Raw genomic sequence first — 24,274 nt, 5'->3', positions numbered from 1 at the left:
AACTTACCACAGACTGTCGTGAATGATGTGGAGATTGGTCTGGTGGTGGTGTTAAGTGTGGAGGTCGGGGTGGAGGTCACCGTGGAGGTCGCCGTGGAGGTCGGAGTGGATGTCACGGTGGAGGTCACAGTGGAGGTCGGGTTCGAGGTCAGGGTGGAGGTCGCCGTGGAGGTCGGGGTGGAGGTCGGGGTGGAGGTCGGGGTGGAGGTCGGGGTGGAGGTTGGGGTGGAGGTTCGGGTGGAGGTCGGAGTGGAGGTCACAGTGGAGGTCAGGGTGGAGGTCGGAGTGGAGATTGGGGTGGAGGTTGAGGTGGAGGTCGGGGTGGTGGTCGGAGTGGAGTTCGGGGTGGTGTTCGAGGTGGTGGTCGGGGTGGTGGTCGGAGTGGAGGTTGAGGTGGAGGTCACGGTGGTGGTCGGGGTGGAGGTCGGGGTGGAGGTCGGGTTGGAGGTCGGAGTGGAGGTTGAGGTGGAGGTTGCAGTGGAGTTCACAGTGGAGGTCGGGGTGGGGGTCGGGGTGGAGGTTGAGATGGAGGTCGGGGTGGAGGTCGGAGTGGAAGTCGGGGTGGAGGTCGGGGTGGAGGTTGGGGTGGAGGTCGGAGTGGAGGTAAAGGTGGAGGTTGTGGTGGAGGTTGCAGTGGAGTTCACAGTGGAGGTCGGGGTGGAGGTTGAGATGGAGGTTGTGGTGGAGGTCGGGGTGGAGGTCGGGGTGGAGGTCGGGGTGGTGGTCGGAGTGGAAGTCGGGGTGGAGGTCAAGGTGGAGGTCGGAGTGGAGGGTGAGGTGGAGGTTGTGGTGGAGGTCGGGGTGGAGGTCGGGGTGGAGGTCGGGGTGGAGGTTGAGGCGGAGGTCACGGTAGTGGTCAAGGTGGAGGTCGGAGTGGAGGTTACGGTGGAGGTCGGGGTGGAGGTCGCGGTGGTGGTCGGGATGGAGGTCGGAGTGGAGGTTGAGGTGGAGGCCACAGTGGAGGTCGGGGTGGAGGTCAGGGTCGAGTTCGGGGTGGAGGTCGGAGTGGAGATTGAGGTGGAGGGCACGGTGGAGGTCGGGGTGGAGGTCAGGGTAGAGGTCACCGTTGAGGTCGGAGTGGAGGTCACGGTGGAGGTCACAGTGGAGGTCGGGTTCGAGGTCGGGGTGGAGGTCAGGTTGAAGGTCGGAGTGGAGGTTGAGGTGGAGGTCACGGTGGTGGTCGGGGTGGAGGTCGGGGTCGTGTTCGGAGTGGAGGTTGAGGTGGGGGTCACGGTGGTGGTCGGGGTGGAGGTCGGGGTGGAGGTCAGGTTGGAGGTCGGGTTGGAGGTTGAGGTGGAGGTCACGGTGGTGGTCGGGGTGGAGGTCTGGGTCGAGGTCGGGCTGGAGGTCACTGTGGAGGTCGGGGTGGGGGTCGGGGTGGAGGTTGGGTTGACGGTGGTAACAGGAGAAGTGTTTGGATTGGTTGTGCTGGAAGTTGTGCTGCTCGATGTTTCAATTGTTGGAGTTGAGGAACTGACGTGATTTGGATTTTCACTGGTTGTGGAAATTGAGGTGGGAGTCACTGGGAAAGCTGCAATATAAATCAAAGATAAGAAATGTTAAACAGTGAACTCGGTGACATTGCTCAGAAAGCTTTCCTTCTCACGGGCACAAAATGGGCAGCAGAACCATTCCAGACAGCAGCAGGCAATTCAATTAAATCGTCACAATTAACCATCATCATCATTGATTCATTTTTTTTACAAAGAATCACAAAATGTGGAGAAATACATCAACTCAGAATGACAAAGAGAATGAAAAGCAAGGGGAATAATTCTCGATTGAATCTCTTGCTGCTTGCAAACACTCAGGATCAACACCAGAAAAGCAGCAATCGCTACTCTCGTTTAGAAATTGGTTCAGGCAAGTTGACAGCAGCAAAAGCAAAATATATCCGTCTAGACGTTCAGCCTCAGTAAAATGTGCTGCACAGCATCCAATACAGTGGCTGGTGTCTGCATCAAACTCGGAGTCTGAAGTAAATCACTCACCACATTGGTATGGCCATGAAAACAGGTGTCATTGGATCACAGACTACGTACAGTGCAGAAGGAGGCCATTCGACCCACCGACTCCGCACTGAATCTCCAGCAGAACATCCGACCAGCGCCACCCCCTCCATCCAGCTTATTTACCCCATTAATGCCCCTCACCTGTGCTAATGGACAACTTATCATGGCCAATCCACCGAACCTGCACACCTTTGGAGTGTGGGAGGAAACCGGAGCACCCGGAGGAAACCCACGCACAAGCGGGGAGAATGTGCAAACTCCACACAGACAGTCACCCAAGGTTTGAATAGAACCCGGGTTGATTACAGCTCATGATACAACTCATGAATCTGTTTCCTTACAATGAGGAAAGAGCTTTGAAAAGCGAAATGAACGTACTATAAACGTCTCAAGCATTCATGAATTACTATGAAGAAAACCTTTTGTTCAGGAGTTGCTGGGGGCCCAGCCTTCGTTCCCCTTGGAGGGCACTTGAGTGTCAATCACATTGCTTTGGCTCTGGAGTTACATGTAGGCCAGACCGGGGAAGGACGGCAGATTTCCCTGCCTAAAGGACATTAGTGAACCAGATGGGCTTTTCTGACAATCGACAATGATTTCATGGTCATCAGGACATTCTTAATTCCAGATATTTTTAATTGAATTCAAATTCCACCATCTGCCGTGGCAGGATTCAAACCCAGGTCCCCAGAACATTCGCTAACTTGCTGGGTTAAGAGTCTAATGATAACAGCACGAGACCATGGCCTCCCTTCCGTCGTGTTTTCGCAAGTCCGGCCCTTTTAACTATTTTGATAACCACACAGAGTGATATAAAAAATGTAGCCTGCCATTAGTAGAAGGCTAGATGATAACATGAGTAGACCTGAAGCGCATGGGTTGACAGGGTGGATGGGGGGATAATCTGGTCACATATATTGGCATTGATGGAGCATGGCAATGATGTGTGTGGGGTGAGGGCTGGAGGTTGAAGGGGTGCCCTTTGTTTCATTGTTTTTACACAAGGTCATGCCTTGCAGCCAACGCATCTCCATAGCCAGCGGCCTCTACTCTCATTCCGGGAGATGAGACCAAATCGCCTTTCATCCCACTCTCCCAGAGTGAAAATTTCAACTTCCAGACCACATTTTCAAAGACCATTCTGACACTCAACAATATCGGAAACAAGAATTAGATCAAAACTGTCACTCTGAGCGCAGGGTACTTTAGCCAACAACTGGCAGTCAAGTTAAACTCAGGCAATGTCCTACCTTCACATGTCCTTCCAGGTACACTGGGGCTTGTGTCGTTGAACCCATCATTACACTGACAGGTGTACGTTGCGTTCAAACTGATACAAGTTGCATTCACTGAACAGTCATTCTGCCCTGACTGGCAGCTGTCTTTGTCTGTAATGAAGAGGAAAGATCTGTGTTAGAACACTGCTTCAGTCTGAATTTAACCAGCTGGGAGTATCCGAAGAATTGATAATTATGGAGTTTCATGTGACTCCTCATTTCTCACTTTACTCGATTTGAAATGTCATCTCCTAATGGTGGGGAACAATTCATCAGAAACATCCCCAAACAGCACGGAGAGATGGAGAATGTGACATGAACTGGATAACGCTGTCAGTTTTAAACCAGTCAGAAAGAATGAAGGTCGACATTCTCTTCTGGTGACAGAAGTCCTGAGTGAAATAACTGTGAGGACTTTAATCCCAGCTTCCAAACGATACAAACCTAAAGCACGAAACTACTGGTAATGTGACACAAACAGGCATTGAATTGGGAATCAGATTGAGAGTTGGCATAAGGATGGATGGTGCAGGAAATGGAGAAGTTCACACTGTCTGAATCTGGGTTAAGGTTGATTGGAGGAAGATATCCTTTGTTTGCTAGTACCATGGAATCCTATCATCCACAATAGAAGCAAATGTGAATATCTCAACTGAAACACGGTACCTCTGACAATGTCGCGCTGCAGTACTGCACTGGAGTGTCAGCACTGATTTTCTGTTCAAGCCATTGAGCGGCACTTGATCTTGATCTTACAAAGAAACAGAGATAAAAGGAGCAGGAGGAGGCCATTTGGCCCTGCGAGCCTGCTCCACCATTCATTATGATCATGGCTGGTCATCCAACTCAATAGCCCAATCCTGCCTTCCCCCACCCCCCCACCATCTCCATTAATTCCCTTCACCCCAGGAGCGAAATCTCACTCCTTCTTGAAACCATACAATGTTTTGGCCTGGTAGTAATTCAACCAAACACCAGTTTACTGTCACCAAAACCCTTTATTGTTCAACAAAATAAAAGGCCGAAGCCGCTGCTTACAATCAGTTGTCTTCACCTCAGAACTCACAACTCTGGTAAGGGTAAAGTTACAGGCTTCCAAACCCCAACTCGCTGCTTTTATTGGGCGAGCCTCCACTCACTCAACATGGCAGCTTCCACTCCACGAGGACCATGGGTAAATCTTTTGATGATCCCTTGTGGACTCTGTGGTCATCATAACAGACCTCAACTGCTTTCTGAGGGAGTGAATTCCACAGGCTCTGCACTCACGAGATGAAGACATTTCTCCTCATCTCAGTTCTTGAAGGTTTACCTCATATCCTTGCACTGTGACCCCTGGTTCTGGGTACCCCCACCACCGGGAACATCCTTCCTGCATCTACCCTGCCTAGTTCTGTTAGAATTTTAGAGGATTCTATGTGATCTCCCCTCATTCTTCTAAACTCCAGTGAATATAATCCTACCCGGCTCAACATCTCCTCAGATGTCAGTCCTACCATCCCAGGAAATAGTCTAATAAATCTTCACTGCACTCCCTCTAGAGCAAGAACACCCTTCATCAGATCAGGAGACCAAAGCTGCACACAATATTCCAGGTGTGGTCTCACCATGGCTGTGTATAATTGCATTAAGATATCCCTGCTCCTGTACTCGAATTCTCTCACTGTGAAGGCCAACATAGCATTTGCCTTCTTTATCCCCTGCTGCACTGCATGCTTATCTTCAGTGACTGGTATACGAGGACACCCAGGTTTTGTTGCACATTCCCCTCTTGTAATTTATAGCCATTCAGATAATAATCTGCTTTCCTGTTTTTGTTATCAAAGTGGATAACTTTGCATTTATCCATATGGCACAGGGTGAGAATGTCAGCAATGGAACCACCTCTGACACAATATCAGTTATACCAATGAAATATCAGCATTGCCACCGAACTGAAAATTATTCCGGACTGACATGCTCTTTCTCTTTGTTCTGAATTCAAGTGCTGGTATCAAATTTTGTCAGATCATCACCCACTATAATACACACCTTGCCAGGAATCCCAAAACTGTGGAACTCTACCCAATCCTCATTTTTCCCTTCTTCCTGAACATTTCAGGATTTGAAAAGCCAAGTTTGGAATCATCCATCCACTTTATGATTCAAATTTCTCTCCCTTCTGTTCTTTTACATTTCTGCCATCACCAGGAGGCACACCTCCCACCTTTCCTCATTCTTCCAGAACTTTCCCAAGGTCTCTGAAGTAAGTGATTGAAATGCTCGCTGGGGAATTCCTTACCTGAAATGGTTGTGTTTTGAAGGTCTACAGCGAACGCTGAACTGTTTTGTAAAGAATCAGCGACTGATTGTTTGATGTCAGAGACAGGGACAGTCACGTTTGTTGATGATGCCATCTCAAAGTTAACGACCACACTGCCTTCTTCAATAGATACGACAGTGATTGTCAGTTTTCCATTCCTGGCTAAAACCTGGATCGCTGGACTCAGGCCTTCCTTCAACTGAAATGAAGCAAACAAGAATCTATTTCAGAAATAACTGTTTTTGCCACAGAATATGAGTCTGAATCAAAGGCTCTTTTATACTTTTCCAAAAAGGCAAGGCTTCCCAATCCATCCCTCAATTGTATGTACATATGAGTAAGGAAGTTCTCTTCATAGTCAACGGGGAACACTTGGCAAAAGTTCTACTTCCCACAGAAAGCAAAGGCAAGGGAGGCGATGGCCTAGTGATATTATCGCTGGACTATTGATGCGCATCAATTGGACACGAGGCACAAAGCTTCGGTAAAAGAAGGCTTTTATTAACTAACAATGAAACTAACAGAACTTTAACACACTATCCCAGACTGAAGAGGTCCCGCCCGAGCAGGGGGTCTTATACCTCTCCCAGGAGGCGGAGCCCGACTGGGATATGCCACAACAGTAACAACCACAGGTGTATCAATCCCACCCTAGCCCAACAACAACATTAGAACAACCCAACAACAACATTAGAACAATCCCACAGTGGGAACCAACGATGGTTCACCACAACTATCAATCCAGAAACTGAGCTAATGCTCTGGGGACCCCGGTTCGAATCCCGCCATGGGAGACGGTGGAATTTGAATTCAATAAACAATACACGGAACTATGAATTCACTGTCAACCATGAAAACATTATCAGAAACACCCATCTGGTTCACTAATGTACTTTAGTGAAGGAAATCTACTGTTCTTACCTGGCCTGACCTACATCTGATTCCAGAGTCACAGCTCTGAGGTTGACGCTCAACTGCCCTCGGGCATCGAGGGATAGACAATAAATACTGGCCAGCTAGAGATGCCCATGTCCCAAGTATTAATTTTTTAAACATGAAAAGTGCTTAAACTCCTCATTGTCTCAATTAGATCCTGCTATGCACAGGGTGTCTGTTGATGCGGGTGCCTTAGGACCAAGTGTTATCATGATTCATTGTGTGAAGTTAACTGGGAAATTTATTGAAGGTTAGACGAGTTGAGATGCATTTGCAGAGATTGAAGGAGATATTTTATAACTTTAGGCAAAGAAACCTCGTGTCTGCGTGGGTTTCCACCGGGGGCTCCGGTTTCCTCTCACAGTCTGAAAGACGTGTTGGTTCGGTGCATTGGCCGTGTTAAATTCTTCCGAACAGACAACAGAGTGAGACGAATAGGGGATTTTCACAGTCACTTCGCTGCAGTGTTAATGTCAGCCTACTTGTGACTCTAATAAATAAACTGTCAACTTTACATGATTTTTCCCCCTCCTGAGCCCCAGGAATTGTTTCCAGCACCATCCAGACTCGGATCCGAACCAGGCTCGCCCAAGACTGCGACACTTGTATGACTTACTTCATCAGTGAAATTCTTCACAAAATCTTTGTACTCCTGGCTGCTTTTATTTTTCAAATCTGCTGTGAACGGCACATTTGTAATTCTTGTTGACACCTCCACGATCGCAGCAACTACAAAAAGTGAAAAAAATAAATTTATTCATGAGTAAAACCTAAATACTCAACTTAGAGCTAATTTTACAATTGTCGAATTTGGGACATTAACCTCTCACACCCAATCAGATGAGAGCCAGTGAGGAGTTGAAACAACGGTGAAGTATTTACCGCTCTCTTCTCAACATGTCACCTGCTCACCACCATTTTAACTGGCAGCATTTGAAAGCAGTCAGAGGCCCTGCCACAGTCAGCCACAGGGGTTATTCGAGATTAAAGTTGGGGATCCGGATCCCTGTCAGGACCCCTGTGCGGTTTGAACTCAGGATCACAGAATTACACAGGGATCTGATGCCAGTGCTACTCAATGGTAAACAGATATAAGGCAAGAAGAGGCCCCGCAATGTAAGAGTTTCTTATTATGTTGGAGGTCTCCATGAGCAAGAGCACTCCTTCGGGTCTCTCAGGGAAACTTCACACTTTCCATTTCTCACCATCCCCTGCAAACAGCCACCGTGACTCCCATGGGTGCCTCCATCTCCACACCTCATGTTCAGGAGGGATGTGTTATGAGAAGGGGAAACAAAATCTGCTTCAGAAAACATACCTGTCCTGACTTTCCTTGTAATTGTCTGCTGCTGACCGCATGTTGTGATGGATATTTTTATCTGATATTCAACGCCGGGCTGCAATCCGTTAAATCCTGCTGCTTTTTGCTCCGTTTGAATTTGCCTCCCCACACCATTCCCCGTGGAGATTGTGAGAGAGAAACGAGGCTGTTTGAATGCGTTGTTAGTATCCCAGGTAATGGAGATGACTTCACTTTCCACTGATATCAAATTCATACGAAGGAATCTCAGTGGCTCTGAAAAAAATATTATTTATTGTGAAACATCGGAAACAAACAAACATTCACACAGGGGGCGATTTCACCATTGAGTTGCTTCCGTTTTTGGGGGCGACACAGTGGTAAAGTGGGGCGTAAAGTGCTTAGCGCGATTGGCACCAGTTTTCTCGTCTGGCGCCATTTTACGAGCGCCGGATTTCCGGTGCGGACAGCCCCTCGCGGTAAATGGGCGAGAGGCAGGTTAATGTATTAAAATATATTTAAATGTTGTTTAAAACCTGCTTAGTGAGCCCGGCGCTCAATCGGCTGGGCCCGCCCCCTTTATAACCTCGTCAGCAACGATTCTTGCCTTGTGCAAATTGGGCCAGAAAATCCCACCCAACCTCTTGAATAGAAAGTCTCCTCTGTGACGAGGGATATGATTATATAATGGAATGGTTAAAGATTAAAATATTCAACTTACCACAGACTGTCGTGAATGATGTGGAGATTGGTCTGGTGGTGGTGTTAAGTGTGGAGGTCGGGGTGGAGGTCACCGTGGAGGTCGCCGTGGAGGTCGGAGTGGATGTCACGGTGGAGGTCACAGTGGAGGTCGGGTTCGAGGTCAGGGTGGAGGTCGCCGTGGAGGTCGGGGTGGAGGTCGGGGTGGAGGTCGGGGTGGAGGTCGGGGTGGAGGTTGGGGTGGAGGTTCGGGTGGAGGTCGGAGTGGAGGTCACAGTGGAGGTCACAGTGGAGGTCAGGGTGGAGGTCGGAGTGGAGATTGGGGTGGAGGTTGAGGTGGAGGTCGGGGTGGTGGTCGGAGTGGAGTTCGGGGTGGAGGTCGGGGTGGTGGTCGGAGTGGAGTTCGGGGTGGTGGTCGGGGTGGTGGTCGGAGTGGAGGTTGAGGTGGAGGTCACGGTGGTGGTCTGGGTGGAGGTCGGGGTGGAGGTCGGGCTGGAGGTCGGGTTGGAGTTCGGAGTGGAGGTCGGGGTGGACGTTGGGGTGGAGGTCGGGGTGGAGGTCGGGGTGGAGGTCGGGTTGGAGGTCGGAGTGGAGGTTGAGGTGGAGGTTGCAGTGGAGTTCACAGTGGAGGTCGGGGTGGAGGTCGGGGTGGAGGTTGAGATGGAGGTTGTGGTGGAGGTCGGGGTGGAGGTCGGGGTGGAGGTCGGGGTGGAGGTCGGAGTGGAAGTCGGGGTGGAGGTCAAGGTGGAGGTCGGAGTGGAGGGTGAGGTGGATGTTGTGGTGGAGGTTGTGGTGGAGGTCGGGGTGGAGGTCGGGGTGGAGGTTGAGGCGGAGGTCACGGTGGTGGTCAAGGTGGAGGTCGGGGTGGAGGTCGGAGTGGAGGTTACGGTGGAGGACGGGGTGGAGGTCGCGGTGGTGGTCGGGGTGGAGGTCGGAGTGGAGGTCAGGGTCGAGTTCGGGGTGGAGGTCGGAGTGGAGATTGAGGTGGAGGGCACGGTGGTGGTCGGGGTGGAGGTCAGGGTAGAGGTCACCGTTGAGGTCGGAGTGGAGGTCACGGTGGAGGTCACAGTGGAGGTCGGGTTCGAGGTCGGTGTGGAGGTCAGGTTGAAGGTCGGAGTGGAGGTTGAGGTGGAGGTCACGGTGGTGGTCGGGGTGGAGGTCGGGGTCGTGTTCGGAGTGGAGGTTGAGGTGGGGGTCACGGTGGTCGTCGGGGTGGAGGTCGGGGTGGAGGTCAGGTTGGAGGTCGGGTTGGAGGTTGAGGTGGAGGTCACGGTGGTGGTCGGGGTGGAGGTCTGGGTCGAGGTCGGGTTGGAGGTCGGAGTGGAGGTTGAGGTGGAGGTCACGGTGGTGGTCGGGGTGGAGGTCTGGGTCGAGGTCGGGGTGGAGGTCGGAGTGAAGGTTGAGGTGGAGGTCGCGGTGGTGGTCGGGGTGGAGGTCTGTGTCGAGGTCGGGGTGGAGGTCGGAGTGGAGGTTGAGGTGGAGGTCACAGTGGAGGTCGGGGTGGAGGCCAGGGTAGAGGTCACCGTGGAGGTCGGAGTGGGTGTCACGGTGGAGGTCACGGTGGAAGTTGGGGTGGATGTCAGGGTGGAGGTCGCCGTCGAGGTCGGGCTGGAGGTCACTGTGGAGGTCGGGGTGGGGGTCGGGGTGGAGGTTGGGTTGACGGTGGTAACAGGAGAAGTGTTTGGATTGGTTGTGCTGGAAGTTGTGCTGCTCGATGTTTCAATTGTTGGAGTTGAGGAACTGACGTGATTTGGATTTTCACTGGTTGTGGAAATTGAGGTGGGAGTCACTGGGAAAGCTGCAATATAAATCAAAGATAAGAAATGTTAAACAGTGAACTCGGTGACATTGCTCAGAAAGCTTTCCTTCTCACGGGCACAAAATGGGCAGCAGAACCATTCCAGACAGCAGCAGGCAATTCAATTAAATCGTCACAATTGACCATCATCATCATTGATTCATTTTTTTTACAAAGAATCACAAAATGTGGAAAAATACATCAACTCAGAATGACAAAGAGAATGAAAAGCAAGGGGAATAATTCTCGATTGAATCTCTTGCTGCTTGCAAACACTCAGGATCAACACCAGAAAAGCACCAATCGCTACTCTCGCTTAGAAATTGGTTCAGGAAAGTTGACAGCAGCAAAAGCAAAATATATCCGTCTAGACGTTCAGCCTCAGTAAAATGTGCTGCACAGCATCCAATACAGTGGCTGGTGTCTGCATCAAACTCGGAGTCTGAAGTAAATCACTCACCACATTGGTATGGCCATGAAAACAGGTGTCATTGGATCACAGACTACGTACAGTGCAGAAGGAGGCCATTCGACCCACCGACTCCGCACTGAATCTCCAGCAGAACATCCGACCAGCGCCACCCCCTCCATCCAGCTTATTTACCCCATTAATGCCCCTAACCTGTGCTAATGGACAACTTATCATGGCCAATCCACCGAACCTGCACACCTTTGGAGTGTGGGAGGAAACCGGAGCACCCGGAGGAAACCCACGCACAAGCGGGGAGAATGTGCAAACTCCACACAGACAGTCACCCGAGGTTTGAATAGAACCCGGGTTGATTACAGCTCATGATACAACTCATGAATCTGTTTCCTTACAATGTGGAAAGAGCTTTAAAAAGCGAGATGAATGTACTATAAACGTCTCAAGCATTCATGAATTACTATGAAGAAAACCTTTTGTTCAGGAGTTGCTGGGGGCCCAGCCTTCGTTCCCCTTGGAGGGCACTTGAGTGTCAATCACATTGCTTTGGCTCTGGAGTTACATGTAGGCCAGACCGGGGAAGGACGGCAGATTTCCCTGCCTAAAGGACATTAGTGAACCAGATGGGCTTTTCTGACAATCGACAATGATTTCATGGTCATCAGGACATTCTTAATTCCAGATATTTTTAATTGAATTCAAATTCCACCATCTGCCGTGGCAGGATTCAAACCCAGGTCCCCAGAACATTCGCTAACTTGCTGGGTTAAGAGTCTAATGATAACAGCACGAGGCCATGGCCTCCCTTCCGTCGTGTTTTCGCAAGTCCGGCCCTTTTAACTATTTTGATAACCACACAGAGTGATATAAAAAATGTAGCCTGCCATTAGTAGAAGGCTAGATGATAACATGAGTAGACCTGAAGCGCATGGGTTGACAGGGTGGATGGGGGGATAATCTGGTCACATATATTGGCATTGATGGAGCATGGCAATGATGTGTGTGGGGTGAGGGCTGGAGGTTGAAGGGGTGCCCTTTGTTTCATTGTTTTTACACAAGGTCATGCCTTGCAGCCAACCCATCTCCATAGCCAGCGGCCTCTACTCTCATTCCGGGAGATGAGACCAAATCGCCTTTCATCCCACTCTCCCAGAGTGAAAATTTCAACTTCCAGACCACATTTTCAAAGACCATTCTGACACTCAACAATATCGGAAACAAGAATTAGATCAAAACTGTCACTCTGAGCGCAGGGTACTTTAGCCAACAACTGGCAGTCAAGTTAAACTCAGGCAATGTCCTACCTTCACATGTCCTTCCAGGTACACTGGGGCTTGTGTCGTTGAACCCATCATTACACTGACAGGTGTACGTTGCGTTCAAACTGATACAAGTTGCATTAACTGAACAGTCATTCTGCCCTGACTGGCAGCTGTCTTTGTCTGTAATGAAGGGGAAAGATCTGTGTTAGAACACTGCTTCAGTCTGAATTTAACCAGCTGGGAGTATCCGAAGAATTGATAATTATGGAGTTTCATGTGACTCCTCATTTCTCACTTTACTCGATTTGAAATGTCATCTCCTAATGGTGGGGAACAATTCATCAGAAACATCCCCAAACAGCACGGAGAGATGGAGAATGTGACATGAACTGGATAACGCTGTCAGTTTTAAACCAGTCAGAAAGAATGAAGGTTGACATTCTCTTTTGGTGACAGAAGTCCTGAGTGAAATAACTGTGAGGACCTTAATCCCAGCTTCCAAAAGATACAAACCTAAAGCACGAAACTACTGGTAATGTGACACAAACAGGCATTGAATTGGGAATCAGATTGAGAGTTGGCATAAGGATGGATGGTGCAGGAAATGGAGAAGTTCACACTGTCTGAATCTGGGTTAAGGTTGATTGGAGGAAGATATCCTTTGTTTGCTAGTACCATGGAATCCTATCATCCACAATAGAAGCAAATGTGAATATCTCAACTGAAACACGGTACCTCTGACAATGTCGCGCTGCAGTACTGCACTGGAGTGTCAGCACTGATTTTCTGTTCAAGCCATTGAGCGGCACTTGATCTTGATCTTACAAAGAAACAGAGATAAAAGGAGCAGGAGGAGGCCATTTGGCCCTGCGAGCCTGATCCACCATTCATTATGATCATGGCTGATCATCCAACTCAATAGCCCAATCCTGCCTTACCCCACCCCCCCACCATCTCCATTAATTCCCTTCACCCCAGGAGCGAAATCTCACTCCTTCTTGAAACCATACAATGTTTTGGCCTGGTAGTAATTCAACCAAACACCAGTTTACTGTCACCAAAACCCTTTATTGTTCAACAAAATAAAAGGCCGAAGCCGCTGCTTACAATCAGTTGTCTTCACCTCAGAACTCACAACTCTGGTAAGGGTAAAGTTACAGGCTTCCAAACCCCAACTCGCTGCTTTTATTGGGCGAGCCTCCACTCACTCAACATGGCAGCTTCCACTCCACGAGGACCATGGGTAAATCTTTTGATGATCCCTTGTGGACTCTGTGGTCATCATAACAGACCTCAACTGCTTTCTGAGGGAGTGAATTCCACAGGCTCTGCACTCACGAGATGAAGACATTTCTCCTCATCTCAGTTCTTGAAGGTTTACCTCATATCCTTGCACTGTGACCCCTGGTTCTGGGTACCCCCACCACCGGGAACATCCTTCCTGCATCTACCCTGCCTAGTTCTGTTAGAATTTTAGAGGATTCTATGTGATCTCCCCTCATTCTTCTAAACTCCAGTGAATATAATCCTACCCGGCTCAACATCTCCTCAGATGTCAGTCCTACCATCCCAGGAAATAGTCTAATAAATCTTCACTGCACTCCCTCTAGAGCAAGAACACCCTTCATCAGATCAGGAGACCAAAGCTGCACACAATATTCCAGGTGTGGTCTCACCATGGCCGTGTATAATTGCATTAAGATATCCCTGCTCCTGTACTCAAATTCTCTCACTGTGAAGGCCAACATAGCATTTGCCTTCTTTATCCCCTGCTGCACTGCATGCTTATCTTCAGTGACTGGTATACGAGGACACCCAGGTTTTGTTGCACATTCCCCTCTTGTAATTTATAGCCATTCAGATAATAATCTGCTTTCCTGTTTTTGTTATCAAAGTGGATAACTTTGCATTTATCCATATGGCACAGGGTGAGAATGTCAGCAATGGAACCACCTCTGACACAATATCAGTTATACCAATGAAATATCAGCATTGCCACCAAACTGAAAATTATTCCGGACTGACATGCTCTTTCTCTTTGTTCTGAATTCAAGTGCTGGTATCAAATTTTGTCAGATCATCACCCACTATAATACACACCTTGCCAGGAATCCCAAAACTGTGGAACTCTACCCAATCCTCATTTTTCCCTTCTTCCTGAACATTTCAGGATTTGAAAAGCCAAGTTTGGAATCATCCATCCACTTTATGATTCAAATTTCTCTCCCTTCTGTTCTTTTACATTTCTGCCACCACCAGGAGGCACACCTCCCGCCTTTCCTCATTCTTCCAGAACTTTCCCAAGGTCTCTGAAGTAAGTGATTGAAATGCTCGCTGTGGAATTCCTTACCTGAAATGGTTGTGTTTTGAAGGTCTACAGCGAACGCTGAACTGTTTTGTAAAGAATCAGCGACTGATTGTTTGATGTCAGAGACAGGGACAGTCACGTTTGTTGATGATGCCATCTCAAAGTTAACGACCACACTGCCTTCTTCAATAGATACGACAGTGATTGTCAGTTTTCCATTCCTGGCTAAAACCTGGATCGCTGGACTCAGGCCTTCCTTCAACTGAAATGAAGCAAACAAGAATCTATTTCAGAAATAACTGTTTTTGCCACAGAATATGAGTCTGAATCAAAGGCTCTTTTATACTTTTCCAAAAAGGCAAGGCTTCCCAATCCATCCCTCAATTGTATGTACATATGAGTAAGGAAGTTCTCTTCATAGTCAACGGGGAACACTTGGCAAAAGTTCTACTTCCCACAGAAAGCAAAGGCAAGGGAGGCGATGGCCTAGTGATATTATCGCTGGACTATTGATGCGCATCAATTGGACACGAGGCACAAAGCTTCGGTAAAAGAAGGCTTTTATTAACTAACAATGGAACTAACAGAACTTTAACACACTATCCCAGACTGAAGAGGTCCCACCCGAGCAGGGGGTCTTATACCTCTCCCAGGAGGTGGAGCCCGACTGGGATATGCCACAACAGTAACAACCACAGGTGTATCAATCCCACCCTAGCCCAACAACAACATTAGAACAACCCAACAACAACATTAGAACAATCCCACAGTGGGAAGCAACGATGGTTCACCACAACTATCAATCCAGAAACTTAGCTAATGCTCTGGGGACCCCGGTTCGAATCCCGCCATGGGAGACGGTGGAATTTGAATTCAATAAACAATACACGGAACTATGAATTCACTGTCAACCATGAAAACATTATCAGAAACACCCATCTGGTTCACTAATGTACTTTAGTGAAGGAAATCTACTGTTCTTACCTGGCCTGACCTACATCTGATTCCAGAGTCACAGCTCTGAGGTTGACTCTCAACTGCCCTCGGGCATCGAGGGATAGACAATAAATACTGGCCAGCTAGAGATGCCCATGTCCCACGTATTAATTTTTTAAACATGAAAAGTGCTTAAACTCCTCATTGTCTCAATTAGATCCTGCTATGCACAGGGTGTCTGTTGATGCGGGTGCCTTAGGACCAAGTGTTATCATGATTCATTGTGTGAAGTTAACTGGGAAATTTATTGAAGGTTAGACGAGTTGAGATGCATTTGCAGAGATTGAAGGAGATATTTTATAACTTTAGGCAAAGAAACCCCGTGTCTGCGTGGGTTTCCACCGGGGGCTCCGGTTTCCTCTCACAGTCTGAAAGACGTGTTGGTTCGGTGCATTGGCCGTGTTAAATTCTTCCGAACAGACAACAGAGTGAGACGAATAGGGGATTTTCACAGTCACTTCGCTGCAGTGTTAATGTCAGCCTACTTGTGACTCTAATAAATAAACTGTCAACTTTACATGATTTTTCCCCCTCCTGAGCCCCAGGAATTGTTTCCAGCACCATCCAGACTCGGATCCGAACCAGGCTCGCCCAAGACTGCGACACTTGTATGACTTACTTCATCAGTGAAATTCTTCACAAAATCTTTGTACTCCTGGCTGCTTTTATTTTTCAAATCTGCTGTGAACGGCACATTTGTAATTCTTGTTGACACCTCCACGATCGCAGCAACTACAAAAAGTGAAAAAAATAAATTTATTTATGAGTAAAACCTAAATACTCAACTTAGAGCTAATTTTACAATTGTCGAATTTGGGACATTAACCTCTCACACCCAATCAGATGAGAGCCAGTGAGGAGTTGAAACAACGGTGAAGTATTTACCACTCTCTTCTCAACATGTCACCTGCTCACCACCATTTTAACTGGCAGCATTTGAAAGCAGTCAGAGGCCCTGCCACAGTCAGCCACAGGGGTTATTCGAGATTAAAGTTGGGGATCCGGATCCCTGTCAGGACCCCTGTGCGGTTTGAACTCAGGATCACAGAATTACACAGGGATCTGATGCCAGTGCTACTCAATGGTAAACAGATATAAGGCAAGAAGAGGCCCCGCAATGTAAGAGTTTCTTATTATGTTGGAGGTCTCCATGAGCAAGAGCACTCCTTCGGGTCTCTCAGGGAAACTTCACACTTTCCATTTCTCACCATCCCCTGCAAACAGCCACCGTGACTCCCATGGGTGCCTCCATCTCCACACCTCATGTTCAGGAGGGATGTGTTATGAGAAGGGGAAACAAAATCTGCTTCAGAAAACACACCTGTCCTGACTTTCCTTGTAATTGTCTGCTGCTGACCGCATGTTGTGATGGATATTTTTATCTGATATTCAACGCCGGGCTGCAATCCGTTAAATCCTGCTGCTTTTTGCTCCGTTTGAATTTGCCTCCCCACACCATTCCCCGTGGAGATTGTGAGAGAGAAACGAGGCTGTTTGAATGCGTTGTTAGTATCCCAGGTAATGGAGATGACTTCACTTTCCACTGATATCAAATTCATACGAAGGAATCTCAGTGGCTCTGAAAAAAATATTATTTATTGTGAAACATCGGAAACAAACAAACATTCACACAGGGGGCGATTTCACCATTGAGTTGCTTCCGTTTTTGGGTGCGACACAGTGGTAAAGTGGGGCGTAAAGTGCTTAGCGCGATTGGCACCAGTTTTCTCGTCTGGCGCCATTTTACGAGCGCCGGATTTCCGGTGCGGACAGCCCCTCGCGGTAAATGGGCGAGAGGCAGGTTAATGTATTAAAATATATTTAAATGTTGTTTAAAACCTGCTTAGTGAGCCCGGCGCTCAATCGGCTGGGCCCGCCCCCTTTATAACCTCGTCAGCAACGATTCTTGCCTTGTGCAAATTGGGCCAGAAAATCCCACCCAACCTCTTGAATAGAAAGTCTCCTCTGTGACGAGGGATATGATTATATAATGGAATGGTTAAAGATTAAAATATTCAACTTACCACAGACTGTCGTGAATGATGTGGAGATTGGTCTGGTGGTGGTGTTAAGTGTGGAGGTCGGGGTGGAGGTCACCGTGGAGGTCGCCGTGGAGGTCGGAGTGGATGTCACGGTGGAGGTCACAGTGGAGGTCGGGTTCGAGGTCAGGGTGGAGGTCGCCGTGGAGGTCGGGGTGGAGGTCGGGGTGGAGGTCGGGGTGGAGGTCGGGGTGGAGGTTGGGGTGGAGGTTCGGGTGGAGGTCGGAGTGGAGGTCACAGTGGAGGTCACAGTGGAGGTCAGGGTGGAGGTCGGAGTGGAGATTGGGGTGGAGGTTGAGGTGGAGGTCGGGGTGGTGGTCGGAGTGGAGTTCGGGGTGGTGGTCGGGGTGGTGGTCGGAGTGGAGGTTGAGGTGGAGGTCACGGTGGTGGTCGGGGTGGTGGTCGGGGTGGAGGTTGGGGTGGAGGTCGGGTTGGAGGTCGGAGTGGAGGTTGAGGTGGAGGTCACGGTGGTGGTCGGGGTGGAGGTCTGGGTCGAGGTTGGGGTGGAGGTCGGAGTGGAGGTTGAGGTGGAGGTCACAGTGGAGGTCGGGGTGGAGGCCAGGGTAGAGGTCACCGTGGAGGTCGGAGTGGGTGTCACGGTGGAGGTCACGGTGGAAGTTGGGGTGGATGTCAGGGTGGAGGTCGCCGTCGAGGTCGGGCTGGAGGTCACTGTGGAGGTCGCAGTGGGGGTCGGGGTGGAGGTTGGGTTGACAGTGGTAACAGGAGAAGTGTTTGGATTGGTTGTGCTGGAAGTTGTGCTGTTCGATGTTTCAATTGTTGGAGTTGAGGAACTGACGTGATTTGGATTTTCACTGGTTGTTGAAATTGAGGTGGGAGTCACTGGGAAAGCTGCAATATAAATCAAAGATAAGAAATGTTAAACAGTGAACTCGGTGACATTGCTCAGAAAGCTGTCCTTCTCACGGGCACAAAATGGGCAGCAGAACCATTCCAGACAGCAGCAGGCAATTCAATTAAATCGTCACAATTAACCATCATCATCATTGATTCATTTTTTTTAGAGAGAATCACAAAATGTGGAGAAATACATCAACTCAGAATGACAAAGAGAATGAAAAGCAAGGGGAATAATTCTCGATTGAATCTCTTGCTGCTTGCAAACACTCAGGATCAACACCAGAAAAGCAGCAATCGCTACTCTCGTTTAGAAATTGGTTCAGGAATGTTGACAGCAGCAAAAGCAAAATATATCCGTCTAGACGTTCAGCCTCAGTAAAATGTGCTGCACAGCATCCAATACAGTGGCTGGTGTCTGCATCAAACTCGGAGTCTGAAGTAAATCACTCACCACATTGGTATGGCCATGAAAACAGGTGTCATTGGATCACAGACTACGTACAGTGCAGAAGGAGGCCATTCGACCCACCGACTCCGCACTGAATCTCCAGCAGAACATCCGACCAGCGCCACCCCCTCCATCCAGCTTATTTACCCCATTAATCCCCCTAACCTGTGCTAATGGACAACTTATCATGGCCAATCCACCGAACCTGCACACCTTTGGAGTGTGGGAGGAAACCGGAGCACCCGGAGGAAACCCACGCACAAGCGGGGAGAATGTGCAAACTCCACACAGACAGTCACCCGAGGTTTGAATAGAACCCGGGTTGATTACAGCTCATGATACAACTCATGAATCTGTTTCCTTACAATGTGGAAAGAGCTTTAAAAAGCGAGATGAACGTACTATAAACGTCTCAAGCATTCATGAATTACTATGAAGAAAACCTTTTGTTCAGGAGTTGCTGGGGGCCCAGCCTTCGTTCCCCTTGGAGGGCACTTGAGTGTCAATCACATTGCTTTGGCTCTGGAGTTACATGTAGGCCAGACCGGGGAAGGACGGCAGAATTCCCTGCCTAAAGGACATTAGTGAACCAGATGGGCTTTTCTGACAATCGACAATGATTTCATGGTCATCAGGACATTCTTAATTCCAGATATTTTTAATTGAATTCAAATTCCACCATCTGCCGTGGCAGGATTCAAACCCAGGTCCCCAGAACATTCGCTAACTTGCTGGGTTAAGAGTCTAATGATAACAGCACGAGACCATGGCCTCCCTTCCGTCGTGTTTTCGCAAGTCCGGCCCTTTCAACTATTTTGATAACCACACAGAGTGATATAAAAAATATAGCCTGCCATTAGTAGAAGGCTAGATGATAACATGAGTAGACCTGAAGCGCATGGGTTGACAGGGTGGATGGGGGGATAATCTGGTCACATATATTGGCATTGATGGAGCATGGCAATGATGTGTGTGGGGTGAGGGCTGGAGGTTGAAGGGGTGCCCTTTGTTTCATTGTTTTTACACAAGGTCATGCCTTGCAGCCAACCCATCTCCATAGCCAGCGGCCTCTACTCTCATTCCGGGAGATGAGACCAAATCGCCTTTCATCCCACTCTCCCAGAGTGAAAATTTCAACTTCCAGACCACATTTTCAAAGACCATTCTGACACTCAACAATATCGGAAACAAGGATTAGACCAAAACTGTCACTCTGAGCGCGGGGTACTTTAGCCAACAACTGGCAGTCAAGTTAAACTCAGGCAATGTCCTACCTTCACATGTCCTTCCAGGTACACTGGGGCTTGTGTCGTTGAACCCATCATTACACTGACAGGTGTACGTTGCGTTCAAACTGATACAAGTTGCATTAACTGAACAGTCATTCTGCCCTGACTGGCAGCTGTCTTTGTCTGTAATGAAGGGGAAAGATCTGTGTTAGAACACTGCTTCAGTCTGAATTTAACCAGCTGGGAGTATCCGAAGAATTGATAATTATGGAGTTTCATGTGACTCCTCATTTCTCACTTTACTCGATTTGAAATGTCATCTCCTAATGGTGGGGAACAATTCATCAGAAACATCCCCAAACAGCACGGAGAGATGGAGAATGTGACATGAACTGGATAACGCTGTCAGTTTTAAACCAGTCAGAAAGAATGAAGGTCGACATTCTCTTTTGGTGACAGAAGTCCTGAGTGAAATAACTGTGAGGACTTTAATCCCAGCTTCCAAAAGATACAAACCTAAAGCACGAAACTACTGGTAATGTGACACAAACAGGGATTGAATTGGGAATCACATTGAGAGTTGGCATAAGGATGGATGGTGCAGGAAATGGAGAAGTTCACACTGACTGAATCTGGGTTAAGGTTGATTGGAGGAAGATATCCTTTGTTTGCTAGTACCATGGAATCCTATCATCCACAATAGAAGCAAATGTGAATATCTCAACTGAAACACGGTACCTCTGACAATGTCGCGCTGCAGTACTGCACTGGAGTGTCAGCACTGATTTTCTGTTCAAGCCATTGAGCGGCACTTGATCTTGATCTTACAAAGAAACAGAGGTAAAAGGAGCAGGAGGAGGCCATTTGGCCCTGCGAGCCTGCTCCACCATTCATTATGATCATGGCTGGTCATCCAACTCAATAGCCCAATCCTGCCTTCCCCCACCCCCCCACCATCTCCATTAATTCCCTTCACCCCAGGAGCGAAATCTCACTCCTTCTTGAAACCATACAATGTTTTGGCCTGGTAGTAATTCAACCAAACACCAGTTTACTGTCACCAAAACCCTTTATTGTTCAACAAAATAAAAGGCCGAAGCCGCTGCTTACAATCAGTTGTCTTCACCTCAGAACTCACAACTCTGGTAAGGGTAAAGTTACAGGCTTCCAAACCCCAACTCGCTGCTTTTATTGGGCGAGCCTCCACTCACTCAACATGGCAGCTTCCACTCCACGAGGACCATGGGTAAATCTTTTGATGATCCCTTGTGGACTCTGTGGTCATCATAACAGACCTCAACTGCTTTCTGAGGGAGTGAATTCCACAGGCTCTGCACTCACGAGATGAAGACATTTCTCCTCATCTCAGTTCTTGAAGGTTTACCTCATATCCTTGCACTGTGACCCCTGGTTCTGGGTACCCCCACCACCGGGAACATCCTTCCTGCATCTACCCTGCCTAGTTCTGTTAGAATTTTAGAGGATTCTATGTGATCTCCCCTCATTCTTCTAAACTCCAGTGAATATAATCCTACCCGGCTCAACATCTCCTCAGATGTCAGTCCTACCATCCCAGGAAATAGTCTAATAAATCTTCACTGCACTCCCTCTAGAGCAAGAACACCCTTCATCAGATCAGGAGACCAAAGCTGCACACAATATTCCAGGTGTGGTCTCACCATGGCCGTGTATAATTGCATTAAGATATCCCTGCTCCTGTACTCAAATTCTCTCACTGTGAAGGCCAACATAGCATTTGCCTTCTTTATCCCCTGCTGCACTGCATGCTTATCTTCAGTGACTGGTATACGAGGACACCCAGGTTTTGTTGCACATTCCCCTCTTGTAATTTATAGCCATTCAGATAATAATCTGCTTTCCTGTTTTTGTTATCAAAGTGGATAACTTTGCATTTATCCATATGGCACAGGGTGAGAATGTCAGCAATGGAACCACCTCTGACACAATATCAGTTATACCAATGAAATATCAGCATTGCCACCGAACTGAAAATTATTCCGGACTGACATGCTCTTTCTCTTTGTTCTGAATTCAAGTGCTGGTATCAAATTTTGTCAGATCATCACCCACTATAATACACACCTTGCCAGGAATCCCAAAACTGTGGAACTCTACCCAATCCTCATTTTTCCCTTCTTCCTGAACATTTCAGGATTTGAAAAGCCAAGTTTGGAATCATCCATCCACTTTATGATTCAAATTTCTCTCCCTTCTGTTCTTTTACATTTCTGCCATCACCAGGAGGCACACCTCCCGCCTTTCCTCATTCTTCCAGAACTTTCCCAAGGTCTCTGAAGTAAGTGATTGAAATGCTCGCTGGGGAATTCCTTACCTGAAATGGTTGTGTTTTGAAGGTCTACAGCGAACGCTGAACTGTTTTGTAAAGAATCAGCGACTGATTGTTTGATGTCAGAGACAGGGACAGTCACGTTTGTTGATGATGCCATCTCAAAGTTAACGACCACACTGCCTTCTTCAATAGATACGACAGTGATTGTCAGTTTTCCATTCCTGGCTAAAACCTGGATCGCTGGACTCAGGCCTTCCTTCAACTGAAATGAAGCAAACAAGAATCTATTTCAGAAATAACTGTTTTTGCCACAGAATATGAGTCTGAATCAAAGGCTCTTTTATACTTTTCCAAAAAGGCAAGGCTTCCCAATCCATCCCTCAATTGTATGTACATATGAGTAAGGAAGTTCTCTTCATAGTCAACGGGGAACACTTGGCAAAAGTTCTACTTCCCACAGAAAGCAAAGGCAAGGGAGGCGATGGCCTAGTGATATTATCGCTGGACTATTGATGCGCATCAATTGGACACGAGGCACAAAGCTTCGGTAAAAGAAGGCTTTTATTAACTAACAATGGAACTAACAGAACTTTAACACACTATCCCAGACTGAAGAGGTCCCGCCCGAGCAGGGGGTCTTATACCTCTCCCAGGAGGCGGAGCCCGACTGGGATATGCCACAACAGTAACAACCACAGGTGTATCAATCCCACCCTAGCCCAACAACAACATTAGAACAACCCAACAACAACATTAGAACAATCCCACAGTGGGAAGCAACGATGGTTCACCACAACTATCAATCCAGAAACTTAGCTAATGCTCTGGGGACCCCGGTTCGAATCCCGCCATGGGAGACGGTGGAATTTGAATTCAATAAACAATACACGGAACTATGAATTCACTGTCAACCATGAAAACATTATCAGAAACACCCATCTGGTTCACTAATGTACTTTAGTGAAGGAAATCTACTGTTCTTACCTGGCCTGACCTACATCTGATTCCAGAGTCACAGCTCTGAGGTTGACTCTCAACTGCCCTCGGGCATCGAGGGATAGACAATAAATACTGGCCAGCTAGAGATGCCCATGTCCCACGTATTAATTTTTTAAACATGAAAAGTGCTTAAACTCCTCATTGTCTCAATTAGATCCTGCTATGCACAGGGTGTCTGTTGATGCGGGTGCCTTAGGACCAAGTGTTATCATGATTCTTTGTGTGAAGTTAACTGGGAAATTTATTGAAGGTTAGACGAGTTGAGATGCATTTGCAGAGATTGAAGGAGATATTTTATAACTTTAGGCAAAGAAACCCCGTGTCTGCGTGGGTTTCCACCGGGGGCTCCGGTTTCCTCTCACAGTCTGAAAGACGTGTTGGTTCGGTGCATTGGCCGTGTTAAATTCTTCCGAACAGACAACAGAGTGAGACGAATAGGGGATTTTCACAGTCACTTCGCTGCAGTGTTAATGTCAGCCTACTTGTGACTCTAATAAATAAACTGTCAACTTTACATGATTTTTCCCCCTCCTGAGCCCCAGGAATTGTTTCCAGCACCATCCAGACTCGGATCCGAACCAGGCTCGCCCAAGACTGCGACACTTGTATGACTTACTTCATCAGTGAAATTCTTCACAAAATCTTTGTACTCCTGGCTGCTTTTATTTTTCAAATCTGCTGTGAACGGCACATTTGTAATTCTTGTTGACACCTCCACGATCGCAGCAACTACAAAAAGTGAAAAAAATAAATTTATTTATGAGTAAAACCTAAATACTCAACTTAGAGCTAATTTTACAATTGTCGAATTTGGGACATTAACCTCTCACACCCAATCAGATGAGAGCCAGTGAGGAGTTGAAACAACGGTGAAGTATTTACCGCTCTCTTCTCAACATGTCACCTGCTCACCACCATTTTAACTGGCAGCATTTGAAAGCAGTCAGAGGCCCTGCCACAGTCAGCCACAGTGGTTATTCGAGATTAAAGTTGGGGATCCGGATCCCTGTCAGGACCCCTGTGCGATTTGAACTCAGGATCACAGAATTACACAGGGATCTGATGCCAGTGCT

The 24,274-nt window shown here is 47.9% G+C and overlaps 1 protein-coding gene across 1 annotated transcript in view; it reads right to left on the bottom strand.

Moving 5' to 3' along the window:
• LOC144506091 (uncharacterized) overlaps positions 1-24,274 on the bottom strand; it is a gene marked incomplete at its 5' end in the record, with an annotated part of 113,089 nt that overhangs the window by 77,182 nt on the left and 11,633 nt on the right. The window contains 8 exons of the mRNA XM_078231907.1: positions 8-1,351; positions 5,571-5,790; positions 7,144-7,256; positions 7,846-8,103; positions 12,056-12,193; positions 14,364-14,583; positions 15,937-16,049; positions 23,760-23,930. Of these exons, the coding sequence (XP_078088033.1) occupies positions 8-1,351; positions 5,571-5,790; positions 7,144-7,256; positions 7,846-8,103; positions 12,056-12,193; positions 14,364-14,583; positions 15,937-16,049; positions 23,760-23,930 (2,577 nt within the window). The remainder of the gene's footprint in view (positions 1-7; positions 1,352-5,570; positions 5,791-7,143; positions 7,257-7,845; positions 8,104-12,055; positions 12,194-14,363; positions 14,584-15,936; positions 16,050-23,759; positions 23,931-24,274) is intronic.

The sequence above is a fragment of the Mustelus asterias genome, chromosome 17 (genome assembly GCF_964213995.1).
Source record: "Mustelus asterias chromosome 17, sMusAst1.hap1.1, whole genome shotgun sequence".
NCBI lineage: Eukaryota > Metazoa > Chordata > Chondrichthyes > Carcharhiniformes > Triakidae > Mustelus > Mustelus asterias.
Note: the sequence above shows the minus strand (reverse complement) of the source record. Positions and strands in the feature narration are given on the sequence as shown.